Source organism: Canis lupus, chromosome 20 (genome assembly GCF_011100685.1).
Source record: "Canis lupus familiaris isolate Mischka breed German Shepherd chromosome 20, alternate assembly UU_Cfam_GSD_1.0, whole genome shotgun sequence".
Taxonomy (NCBI): Eukaryota; Metazoa; Chordata; class Mammalia; order Carnivora; family Canidae; genus Canis; species Canis lupus.
In genome coordinates, this window is record NC_049241.1 from 32,091,993 (window position 1) to 32,105,784 (window position 13,792).

The following is a 13,792-nucleotide window of genomic DNA, read 5'->3' on the forward strand; positions in this document are numbered from 1 at the left end:
TAACTTAGTTTCTTTTGTAGTTTCTTCTGTATACTTTTCTTCTGTCTTTTGAAAAGCCCAGAGAATTGCTATAAAATTAAAATACATTTCTTTACTTAATGTCAGTATTCTCATTTAAAATATATAATGGGAAGGAAATCCAAAATTAATGACAAAGGAAAATCTTTTAAGTATATAGTTGCATACTAAGCTTGTTTATTTATGATATAATTGGAAAATATATATGTGACAATCTGTACTGTACTAGTGTCAATTATGCTCACATACATTTTACACACAGTTCACATACTAGTGGCTATACTCATCCAGTAACCCCCAAGATACCCTCTCTGTAACATCACCCTACTTTTATTTCTATCACAGCACTTATCCTTAGGTGATATTTTCTTTTTACTTAATAGTATGCTTATTGATGTCTCCCCAGGGGATTGTGAGCTTCAGAACTGCAGGGGTCCTGTTTATTGTTGTATCCCTAGCACCTAGCTCAATCTTTAACACTTTAACACTTACCAGGAACTAAATAGATATTTGTTAATTAAGTGATCAAATGAGTGAATGAAATGCTAGCCATATAATTTGAGCAGGTAAGTATATTAAGCAGCAAATCATCATCATCATCACCACCATTAATGTTTAGTGACTTTTTGCTGTATCCTTTACGTAGTGTATTAGTCAAGTTTCTCCAGAAAAACAAAACACACATATATACAACTTACATGTAATACAGGTCTCGATAGATATTTTTATAGTGTAGGTGTATATATATATAGAGAGAGAGAGAGACAGAGAGAGACAGAGAGAGAGAGAGACCTATCATAAGTAATTGGGTCAGGCACTTATGGAGACTGAGAAGTTGCAGGATCTGCAGTGGTCAAACTGGAGACCCAGACGAGCCAATGGTGTAGTTCTTGTCCAAATCTAGGAGAGCTGATAGTGAAAGTGCCAGTCTGAGGGTGGCCAAAGACCAATATCCTACCTTAAAGGGTCAGACAGAGAGATCAAATTCTCCCTCCCCCTTTGTGTTCTATTCAGGCCCTCCATGGGGTGGAATTTACCGATTTAGATGTTAATTTCATACAGAAATGCCCTTAGGGCTATATTCAGAGCAATGTTTAATCTGGGCACCCTGTGGCCTAGTCCAGTTGATACATAAAGTTAGCTATCATACATCATTTATCCCATTTAATACTTTCATATACCTTTTTGTGTAGAAATCATAATCACCATTTTGTAGGTAAGAAAACTGAGGCTCAAAGAGAAAAGATAATTAGTGAATGGTAGACCTAGAATGTGACCTAGGTCTGGTTTCAGAGATGCATTAACTGCTTGTTCCCAGTAAGCAATTTCTCACTGCTGGTGTTAAGGATTTATTTTGCGGAACCTTCTCACGTTCTAGGAAACTGCCCTATTTCTAAAACCGAATGATGGAAATCATCTACCAAGGCCTATATTATACTTAAGCTCCACTCTATTCAAAATGGAAAGTTTTCTTGAGATAATAAAATTGTTTCCCTGAAAAGGTTTCTTTACTCATTAATAGTAAAGACCAAAAACTAGGCTTTTGAATGCTTTTTAATAAATTAAGAGTCTGTGAAGAAAAAGTAATATCTTATGCTTTATTACTTTTTATCTTGAAGTTGCCATATCCTAACTTTACCCATAGATGATGTTGTCTAAGGTTGTACTCAAGTTTAGAGGAGAAAGCAATATTCTAATTTTAGTTCCTAATATGTTTTATTGACTTTCAAAAACATCTTTAAATTTTTCTTAATGAGCTACAGATAAGTACTGGTTTTATTTAATTCTTTGCAAAAGTTCAAGAGTGATTTTAGTCACCTAGGGCCTTCCCTGCCTTCATCGTTCACCTCCTTGTCTTTTCATTATGCTTCTAGAATTTACAGACTGACCATCCTCCAACTGGTCTAAAAAAGTTTTGAATTAAAATGTTCTTCATAGAACAAACACTCAGGTTAGCCCCATTTACCCCTAGCCCACATTTAATACGTGCCTTTCGCATGTGTTACCTTTTTGGCATTGAAACCACTTCAATTTGTCCTCCCACACCCCACCTCCGAAAAAGGATATTACAGCATTATATTCTATACTAGATTCCTCATAAACCTCATTTGTCTTCATCACATACATAACTATATTCATGAAATTCTGGTACTTATCTATACAGCCATTCACAGACCCACTTTTCAGACAGCAGAATGATAAGTGTTTCATCTGATGTCTTGACAGGACTGCGCAGAAAATAAATAGTGGACCTGGGAAGGATCCCCTGGCCCACCGAGGGCAACATCCTATGTGGGTGGTAACCCTTGAGACACTGGGGTTCTGAGCCCCTGCTCTGTGTGGACAGATCTCTGAACATCAGGAGCCTCGATTTCTTCATCTTTGGGATAGGATAATATCACACGAAGTGACTAGAACTTGCATAGAGGTCGTGTACGCATCATCACATCCATCATCTTTTACATTCCAAGTTGAATGTCTCTCCCTTAACCTCGAGCCCCAGTGAAATACACTTAATAATCTTTTGAACTTTTCATTCATAGCTCTTGTCACACTGGTAATCATGTAGCTATTTATGAATGACTGGCCCTACCATCTGTGTCCCCCATGAAACTGAGCGCCCTGAAGGAGGTACATGTTCACCTTATTCCCAGTCTTCCTCAGTGCCTAGAGCAGTGGCCATCTAGACCAGGTGCCCATTCACTACTGAAAGGATGGATGAATGAAGGAATAACTGATTATGAATGGACTTTGTAAAGTGTAAAATGCTATTCAAGATGGAAGATATTAACATATTTACTGGGCATTTAGTCCCTACTAAGCACAGTATTTGGCATGTTATATACATTGTTTCATGCGATCCAACAAAAACACTGTGACTCAAGTACTATTATTATCCTAATCTTTTGAAAGGAAGTGAGGCTTAGAAAGGTTAAGTACCTTGTCTAAAATAATATTGCTCTACTAGATCAGCCTTTTTTGTATTTTTGACATTCTTTATAGCAGTGCACATATAATAAAATAAAAATTAATCCAATTCAAGGTCTGGATTCTGGTAGCAAGTTTAATTCTGATTTGATTGCCAGATAATAGATGTAAGTCTTGAGCATGACCCGTCAATGATTAGAGTTGAAAATTTAGCAGGTTTTTCTGGTTAAGCTTTGAAAGCCCTGCAAACTTAAATGACTATCATAATTAGAACATTGTATCTTGAGACAAAAATGAATGTTTATTTTTCTAAAAGACAATTAGAGAGCAGACCCTCAGGTTTTATATTCTCACTACAGAGGCATGTACCCCTCATAAAATAGCAAAATAATTAATGGTAACATCTCTGACCTACACCAAGTTCATTTTCCGCAAACTCAAGAAAATGAAACGCCTAGAGTATGACTTTAATCTAATCTTGATTTTTAACCTTATATTGTGCATATTGATATCAGCTCTTAAAAGAGCTCCCTTTAGAATTCAAAAGGCATGTGTTTCTGCTTGTAGTTTTCTTTAATAAAGGTTTTTCTCATTATAGAAACTTTATCCCTTTTACTTTTTATTTTAGAAACCAAAAGTCTGAATTACATTTCCTTGTAGGTTTTTTTTTTTAAGATTATATTTATTTATTCATGAGAGACACAGGGAGAGGGGCAGAGACATAGGCAGAGGGAGAAGTAGGCTATCTGCAGGGAGCCCAATACAGAACTCGATTCCAGGACCCCGGGATCACCACCTGAGCCAGAGACAGATGCTCAACCACGGAGCCACCCAGGTGCTGCTCCTTGTAAGTTTAATTAGGATTCTCGTTATACTAGATGAATAGCTTGATACATGTTTATAAAGATAATTGTGACAATTAATGATTATAAGCAGAACTACTAAAATGAAACAGTCTTTACGAATGTGTATATGTTAATTGTACCAAGAAATTTAAAGAAATCTGTTAATTAAAGAGATACTTAATGGTGAAGTATTGGTATACTTTGGTTTGTGAATAAAGTGTACTAACATATGTAAATTAAAAAAAGAAGATTTAACTACTTAGTCAAAGAAATCCTATGATAAATGCTCTTATAAAATATAGAATCATGGGGGATACCTGGGTGGCTCAGGCATCTGCCTTCTACTCAGGTCATGATCCCAGAGTCCCAGGATCAAGTCCCATGTCATTGGGCTCCCTGCTCAGTAGGGAGTCAGCTTTTCCCTTTCCGTCTGTGGGACCCCCACCCCTGTGCTCTCTGTCTCATATTCCCTCATACACCTGCTCTCTCTCTCAAATAAATAAAATCTTTTAAAAAAAAATATATATATATATATAAATTATATCTAATTTTCTGTGATTTAGAAGATTATGTTATGTGAGATTTAGGTGTATCTTTAGTGGTCCCTAGTGGCTCAGCGGTTTAGCACCTGCCTTCAGCTCAGGGCGTGATCCTGGAGTCCCAGAATGGAGTCCCACGTCGGGCTCCCGACATGGAGCCTGCTTCTCCCTCTGCCTGTGTCTCTGCCTGTGTGTGTGTGTGTGTGTGTGTGTGTGTGTGTGTGTGTGTGTGTCTCATGGATAAATAAATACAATCTTTAAAAAAAAAAATGGTCCCTGGATATCCACTGCTAAGTAAGAGATTCCTCTAAAAAATTCAAGGTATTTAGGAATTTTAATACTTTTAAATAGCTCCAAACTAGTTAATGTGTACATGTTGTTGAAAATATAGCTCAAACTATACCATGTGATTTTAAAATACTATCTCCCCTAAAAAACCCTTCTGCTAATTTTGAATACTACTAACTGTGGTGAACTTTATCCATTGTCTACCATGTACTGTACTGGGCTCCACAGATGGAGGTACATACAGTACCAAATAAATGGTCTTTCCACTCAAAGGGGCTTAAATTAGTTGAGGGGAATGTCCATAGAGAGAGAGAGAGAATATGAAAAAAAGTTAAGGAAATTGTTCCATAAGATGTTTGGACAGAAAGATATGCAAAATATATGTCCATAGCCATGACTAGAAGTTTTAAAAAAAAAAAAAAAAGGCTCCTAATCTGATAGTGAAAATTCCCATGTAGGCCCAAGCCATATTCCATGCCCTTTAGGCCCTTCAGTGGGTCTTTCTTTCTGGGAAAATCCACGTTTGGGAAAAACCAATAATCTAGAATTCTTTTTCTACTTGGTCACAAAAGGTACAAATGATGATAGATTCTATAATACATTTTTCCAATTGGCCTGGGATTTGAGTGTCATTTCTTTCCGTTATTGATTCTGAGAGACTAATAGTGTTTTGTTTATGCCATATAGATATTTATAACGACTAAAAAAAAATACAGATACCACACACAACCAAGCCTATTTGCTAACACTAGAACATTTCACACATAACCTAAGTAGGCATCTGAACGTGGTGCCATAATACTACTGATGTTGAAAGCCATACCACTCATTTACCTATCAATGTCTTAGTCATTGTGGACTCTTCCCTCATTCCCCCATATCCCAGCAGTTATCCATCCCTGCCCAGTCTTCCACAATTCACACATAAAACCCACAGATGGATTTTTCTTAAAATGAAAAATGAAATTCTAGCCATAGTTAGAAATATTTAGTCATTTAATCCAACATCCCTTTTGACTTATTATATTTAATGATTCATTCATTTTGCTGAGCAAGGACCTATAACTCCGTGTCAGGCATTAGGCTAGCAATTCAGGGGTAACAAGCTAGGCTACTGAGTTTATATCTACTGAAGCACACATTATCAGAGAATCCCACAAACACATGTAAAAGTGCAATTTTGAAAGAGTGAAATCTTGCCATTTGCAACAATGTGGATGGACTTAGAGGGTATTATGCTAAGCAAAATAAGTCAGTCAAAGAAAGAAATATACCATATGATTTCACTCATATGTGGAATTTAAGAGACAAAACAGATGAATATGGAGGAAGGGAAGAAAAATAAAATAAGATAAAAACAGAGAGAGAGGCAAATCATAAGACTCAACTATAGGAAACTGAGGGTTGCTGGAAGGGAGGTTGGGTGGGGGGATGATGTAATTGGGTGGGGGGGGGATGATGTAATTGGGTGATATACATTAAGGAGGGCACATGATGTAATGAGCACAGGTGTTATATGCAACCAATCAATCACTAAATTCTACTCCTGAAACTGATAATAAGTCACTGTATGTTAACTAAATGGAATTTAAAAAAAAATTTAAGTACAGTTTTGACAAGTTATGTGAAGGAAAGGTAATGGGAGTACCTATACTGGAAGAATAGCTATCCATGGAGAATAGCACTCACAAATGCTCTGGTAGGCAGGAAGAACTGAGGAGGCCAATCTGTTGAGAGAGCAGAAAATGAGGGATAAAAGGTGTGAACTGAAGCCAAAACACATAGGTTTTTGCAGCCACTGTTAAGGGCTTTCTTCCTAATCCTAAATGCAGCAAAGAAGACATTGAAAAGTTGTAAGTGAGGAAAAGGAATGACATGATCAGATGTATGCTTTCGTAAGACCACTCTGGCTGCGTTTTGGAGAGGGCATGGGACAGGGAGCCAGAGTGGACATGGGACATCCCTTGAGAGGCTTTGTGATCATCCAAGAGAGGGCTGATGGTCACCTGACTGCAGTACTGATGGAAGAGGTGGAGAGAAGTAGGTATGGGTTGGCTGTGGAGAAGGTTGAGAGAGAAGTCAAGGATGACACCCAGATCCTAACTCTTCAAACTCAGTGGATTGTGTGGTGCCAGTCACTGAACCACATTTTCCATTTGAAGCATCTTTGAGACATCAAAGAAGAACTGAGCAAGAAAGCCGCTGGATATAAGGCGTGGAGCTCAGAAGAGAGGAGTAGGCCAGAAATAGAAAGTAGGGAGTTCTCTGGTATCTGAATCCACTTTACAACAGCCGGAATAGCTTCCCAGACTTCTGCTTGGACACCTTCAAAATGACAGAAAATTCTCCACCACCATGAGCAGACATGGTTAGTTAAAGAAAGATGTTCCTTATGTTGGACTATACACTTGAAGTAAATTGTTATCACTTCTGATTCTGCCCTTTGAACAAATGAAATCTCTCTTCTATCTAACAAGGCTTCAGAATTTGAAGAAAACTGGAATGGTGTATCTCCTCACTGCTTTACCAGCCAGCCACCCACCTTAGATCTTCTATCAAACATTCTTTCAGATCCTGTCAGCAGTCTAGCCCGTTTCTTCAGCCTCATCTATTGAAAATATAAAACCAGATCTAGAAAACACCCATTTACCCACACAAAGTAGTACTTACACTCAGATCTAAACACTTGGAGCTTCCCAAGCATGGTGTGTTTTCACAAACTCTTGTGCCTTTTCTCATGCCATTGCAGAGGAGTGGTTTTTAACTCCACCATAAGTAAAGTTACAGCTCTGCAGAAGAGGCTAAAAAGACCACCTAGCTAACTAGGCTCTTAGCAATGTGTAACCCAAACCCGTCTTCCTAGCTAAACTGGTAATTTCATTGTTCCTCAAGCATACTCGACCAGTTCACTCTTCCATGTCTTTATTTAGATACTCTCTTCTGTCTAGGGCACCTTTCATCTTTTATTCTTGAAATCTTATCAGTCATTCAAAATCCATTCAAGAGGTCACTTACTCTTTTTTTTCCCCCATCATTATAAGTGTACTCTTTAATCCCCATCCCCTATTTCACCCATACCCCAACCCACCTCCCCTCTGCCAACCATCAGTTTGTTCTCCAGAGTGAAGAGTCTGTTTCTTGGTTGTCCCTTCCTTCCCCCCCCCACCACCACTTCAGTCATTTGTTTTGCTTCTTTGATTCCACATATGAGTGAGATCAAACAGTATTTGTCCCTCACTGACTTATTTCACTTAGCATTATACTCTCTAGCTCCATGTTGTTGCAAATGGCAAGATTTCATTTTTTTTATGGTTGAATAATATCCCATTGTATATATACACCACATCTTCTTTATCTGTTCATCTGTCAGTGAACACTTGGGCTGCTTCTGTAGTTTGGCTAATGCTGCAATAAACATCCCTTCGAATTAGTATTTTTGCATTTTGGGGGGTGGGTAAATACCCAGGAATGTGATTACTGGTTTGCAGGGTAATTCTGTTTTAACGTTTGTGAGGAACAAGAGATCATTTGTTCTTCATTTCCACTGGTCTGCTCTATGTTACCTGTTTACTTGTACTGTCACCTCCCTTGAAGGCAAGAGATAGGTCTTATCTATTTTGTGTCACTCACAACCTCTGGGGAATTCTCGAGAGTGCTCAATCAAATATTTGTTCAATTGAGTTAGTTTTATTTATTTCCTTAAAGAAAAAATAAGATGTATTTTTAGTAGCTTGCTTTCTTTTCTCTTCTCTCTCTGACTTGCTCTCTCTCTCTCTCTCTCTCTCTCTTTCTCTCTCTCTGAGGTAAAATATTTGTGGTAGTGATTCTCAAACATAAGAGCCATTTGGGGGAACTTATTAAACTCATACATTTCTGCCGCTTCTCCCCATGATTCTAATTCTACAGATCTGGGAGATCTGATGTTGGGCTCAAGTATCTGCTTTTTGCTTTATTTATAAGTACCCTGTAGTAGGAAGGGGGGATTCAGATTATATGACACCTGGGTTGTACTTTCAGAAACATTGCAGCAGGGTATTTGTCATTATGCCTATTAATAGATTATTATTACCTTCTTTGAACAAAACAGATCAGTTCATTAACAGGGGAACAGGTAGTACGCGGAACAGCAAACACCAAGATGTTTGTCATATCGCTTTCGGATCCAGAGTTCTGGGACCACCTCCACTCTCTGGCAGGAGGAATAACATGAGGATATCCAGTGAGGTAGGAACGAGGTTTGAAGAGCTTGTCTAAGCATGAGGAGCATGGGAAGAGAAGGGTTTTTTTCCCAGTGCATGAGTGGCTGGGGAAAGAGGGAGAGAGATGACATGCCAAAAACAGAAGGCTTGAATAAATTTGGAACAGAGATTCTGGATTTTAAAAGACCTCAAAACTGTTTTATTTTTGTCATGTCAACACAATTAACATTTCTGAGTATTCTTTTGATTAAATATGTTCACAAAACTTAAAGGCAAATATATGTGAGCACATTTTGTGGTCTTCTTCAAAAAGGATTTGGATCATCACCAGATACCTTATAAGGAACAGATTCTCAAATGTTACATTTTTATTTTTAATTTCCTATGAATTTCTAACACATAGTGACTTTCAGTAAAACTCTTACCTAGTAAAGATGGAGTGTAGCAAATAAGCACATTTTAATTTATGTGTCTGGAAGACTTGTTTGTCTTCTATTTTGTCTCACATATTTCTCCTTCCATTTCTCGCTGACTTTCTGCTGTGATTTCCCTCTCTATCCTTCCCTTTCTAACCTTTTCATTCCCTCTAGTTTGTTTCTCACTTTTTATTTGTCCAAATATTATTAGTCTCTGTAAATTCTATAGAAAATAAGTGCAACTCCCATATTTTAAAATGTGCAGATTAATTCCTCTCCCTTACAGACAATAAGATCCGTTGGGTCCAGAAATACTCGATCATGCCAACAGTCTGTGGCCGATAACTGTGCTAGCAGTACAGAGATGGCAGCCTCACTGAGGCCTCAGTTTGAAGAGCAAGCAGATAAAGAAAATATTTGCCAAATAAAGCAAACTGTACCTGTTCATGGTAAGAATCATGCATAAAGTTTTGATAACTAGGGGAAAATAGAAATGTTCTTGCAAAGATAAATTTGAAGTTATATTCTTGACTATATCTTAACGTCCAGAGAATTATCATTCAGAAATAAAAAAGATGGCAGATATTGAAATATGTTTCAGGTTCTTATATATATATTCTCTTCTGAAACCTATCATTCTGTCTCTTATTTTAAAATTCTTTCTTCCTTCCTTCCCTTTTTTTTCTTTCTTTCTTCCTTTCTTTCAAGTAGGCTTCAAGGGGCTCAAACTCATGACCCTGAGATCAAGACCTGAGCTCAGATCAAGAGTCACATCCTTAACCTACTGAGCCACCCAGTCATCCCACCTATCATTCTCTTTATTCCATTATTTCAAATCGCCATAATACCCTGTGTTTTTATTTTATGATGACTGGTAAGGAAATAACATAGCATTCTATTATCACTACATTTTGGGAACTCCATGTGCATTTAAGTTTTCTTTTTTTTTTTAATATTTTATTTAGTTATTCATGAGAGACACGGGGAGGGGGGCAGAGACATAGGCAGAGGGAGAAGCAGGCTCCATGCAGGGAGCCTGATGTGGGACTCGATCCCAGGTCTCCAGGATCAGGCCCTGGGCTGAAGGCGGCACTAAACCGCTGAGCCACCAGGGCTGCCCCATTTTAAGTTTTCTTAATTTTATCTTTTAGTTAATCTCTTCCATTTGTAAAGTGCTTTTTATTTTCTCCCACTGATGCAAAAAGAACCCTGTTGATGAAGAACAGACTCTTGTCCCATTTTATATATTGAGAGTTCATGGCTAGCAGAGAGGTAAAGTGATTTGCAATTTGTAATCTTTGGAAAGAATTGAGACCAGGACCAAAGGCTTACCACTCGCTGTAGTTTTTCCATTCTTGCATGTCTGACTTTTGTTAGAGTTGAAAAAGAAGGCATTTGGGTTTATTTTATTTGATTTGGAGATATATGATCACTTTTGCAGATTATATTTTCCGTAGAGTACAAAACTGAGAAAAGGAAATAGATACTATAGATATTCAGTCCTGGCTCTACCACTGTGTGTAAGACCTTGATCAAAATTCCTAAACCTTGCGGGTCTCAGTTTCCTCATCTGTAAAATGGGGATAAAATTACTACTGGAACTAGTAGTAATAAACCATGACTACCTCTCAAAGGGTCATTGTGAGGATTCAACGAAAAAAGCCAGTCAAGCACATCATATTGTGCCAAGAAATTAAGCATTCAGTAAATATTAGATGCTGCTATAAATGCTGTTGTTATGATGATGATTATTACACAGTTAAGTTAAACGTAAGAATTCTTTTTCAGGTTTGACTGCAGTTCTCCAGGGCTCTTTTGAAAACTACTTTTAAGCTGTTGATGAATCATTCTTTTCTACTTCTTTCAAAGGAAGAAATTATTTTTCTGTTATTAGCTATCAACTTCATTTTTTATGCTTTTTAATATAGCATGTTGTATGATAAACAACCAAATTACCTGTAGCTCTCTGTAAGGTTATATTACATGAAGAAAATGTCTCAGTAATTTTGAAAGCCTGATACAATCCCAATAGTGGAATAGGAATAAATACCTATTTTCCATGAAGGAATAAATTGTGGTTTTGATACAGCTTTATATGATGTCACAATGATACATGAACATTATAGCTACAATTATATTTATTGAGTCATTTCAAACCATATAGCACTTTCTGTTCTGGCTTTTTGTTCTTTGATATGAAAATGTACCAGCTGATCTGCATGTTATGCATCCACATCCCCCTCAAGAACCATCAGCAGATAAGAATAATAACAGGAGAAGATTACGGTTAAAAAGCACCAGCAGAGAAAGGACAGAAGCACACAGCGGTACGGCACTAATTCAATACTATCTTATATCTGTATATTATTCAGAGCAATGGAATCTCTCTCTGCAGGTTGTAAATTTCAAAGGATTACGAACCAATTCATTTAAAATATAAATGTCTTTTCTACAGGGATTATGGAAATCAAATTTTCTGCAAAAGAATTGCTCTAGAGCCCTCACAGAGATTTGCTGGATTAAATAGACAGTACCACAGAAGTAAAGGACTTCCTACTTCTACTCTCAAAGGCTGAATAAGCTTAAATTATTGTTTTTTAGAAATGGCCCAAATTTGATAGAGGAAGTTTCTGCCTGCAGTCTTTACTAAAATTGAACTTAACTCATAATTTTTCATGTTTCATTTATATCTCTTCTTTTTAAATTGGGCCTTTTTCAGATACATATATTTTTTACATTTGCTTTCTCTCCCTTTGGACTTCATGCCATCCAATAGAATATAGGTTAAAACTTCAACTCTTTGCAACCAATAAAGCATTAGATAAATATAAGTGGCTGTTATAATTACCCCTTTGAATATTGGATATGAGGCATGTAAATCTTGTCTGCACATGCATTAGTGTATCCTGAGTCAAGCCCAGAGTATATCTTGTATGCATCTGTTAGCATAATTTCTCAAAATTTTAGATGGGCTGAAATTCAGCTTCTTAGGATTCATGTTATTTTTATAAAATAGTATATAGAAAAGTTAATTCTGTGTCCGTTTTCCTAAGATGTTGAAGGAAAGCACTTGGTTTAAAAAGTCAGGTTGTATAAGAATTGTACTTTAAAGAAAACACACTCCATTTTATGTGGAACCAAAGAGAAAAATATAGGACTCTTTAAAAATAATGAGTTTTGGAATTCCTTTTATTATATATTGTAAAACTTAAATCTAAAATGCTCCCATGCAAATATCAAGGAATTTAAAGATGAACCTCTACAAAAATGCAGCTGAGTTCATCTTTGAAACATTCTAGTGGAAAAGAAAAGAACTGCAGATAATCTGTATTGTCACCTCTAACATGCTTTTCAATAATCATTTAGAAAAGCACACCACATTTATAGCATTCTTTGAAATGAACTTTTATAAAAATTAAAAGAGATAACTTCATGGAAAATATTTATTCTAATAAAGGCAGTTCTTCAGGAAATAACAGGAATGAAGATAAAGCAACAGCTACCCTGTTGAACAGCGGGTCCCAACAAAGCACGGAGATGAATTCCAGCTCTCCAGCACCGCCATCTCCTGATCAAACAGGTTGGCATCTTTAGTCCACCATAATCATTAATAACTAATGAAATATCCATATGTTTAGCATTTCAAACCCTGGTCATTTTGAGAAGTTGTGATTTGCTAAAATCTATCATTTTTTGGTAAATCTCCTCTTAACCCCAACTGCCTGTCTGACTTTAATGGATGAAAAGGACACTTTTATTTCCAAGTTTCAATGCATCAGTTGTTGTGTTCAGAAGGAAAGTTTGAAACTTTGAAGTTTTCACAGGACATTGTCACTGTCCCCAAAGATTACCTATTGTTGCAAGTCTAGAGTCCTCTTTATAATGGAGGTGGTTGGAGTGTAGAGCATTGAACCCATCAACATATCTTGCCTAGCAGGTGTGTGTACTTTTACAAAGGCGAATTGTTTTTGAGCAAGGGAAAAGGGAAAATAAATGAAAATTGTTTGTAGTTTGTCAGTCTTATTTATGCAATGTTGAAACCTTCATTAAAATGTTAGGCGCAATTAGTGTCTCTAGCATAAATCTGACTGTGTAGAAAAACTAATTAGATGTTTAGGTGATCATTCTTGCATTTATCTTGTTTGCTGCAATATTGTGATTACACAGTAATTTACATATTTTCCTAAGAAAACACACCAAATTATTCATTACAATTGATATGGAAATACTTGAGGTAAAACTACAAATTCCAAAAAAGCATGTGGTGTTGAGATAATTAGAGTTCATTTGGTGTAGAAACACTCCTTTTACTTTGACTTTTTGACAGTTAATAATATGGTTGCCATGACCTGGTTGCCAGGTCATGCAAGTTGTTGAATTGCGTAATGAAGATTCCCAGTATCTGTGCCTCCAGTTTTCTTCTACATATCCATGTACGTAATGCAACACATTGGTTTTTATCATCCTTTTCAAAATTTATTTATTAATAAAGCATCTACTGTGTTTACAAAGCATCTGCTACATGGTTAGCACCATGCAAAAGGATTTGCTCTCCAAAA

General features: G+C 36.7%; 1 protein-coding gene across 18 annotated transcripts in view; it reads left to right on the plus strand.

Moving 5' to 3' along the window:
- The window catches only part of CFAP20DC (CFAP20 domain containing), a 243,572-nt gene that overhangs the window by 137,043 nt on the left and 92,737 nt on the right, over window positions 1-13,792 (plus strand). For 15 of the 18 annotated variants that reach the window (XR_005374855.1, XR_005374854.1, XM_038565986.1 and 12 more), the window contains 4 exons: window positions 8,706-8,842; window positions 9,520-9,682; window positions 11,444-11,560; window positions 12,691-12,813. Coding sequence is in view for 16 of the 18 variants with exons in the window: in XM_038565986.1 (XP_038421914.1) it covers window positions 8,706-8,842; window positions 9,520-9,682; window positions 11,444-11,560; window positions 12,691-12,813 (540 nt within the window). In the remaining 2 variants the exon portion in view is untranslated. The remainder of the gene's footprint in view (window positions 1-8,705; window positions 8,843-9,519; window positions 9,683-11,443; window positions 11,561-12,690; window positions 12,814-13,792) is intronic. The other 3 variants (XM_038565980.1, XM_038565983.1, XM_038565982.1) reach the window with 3 other exon arrangements.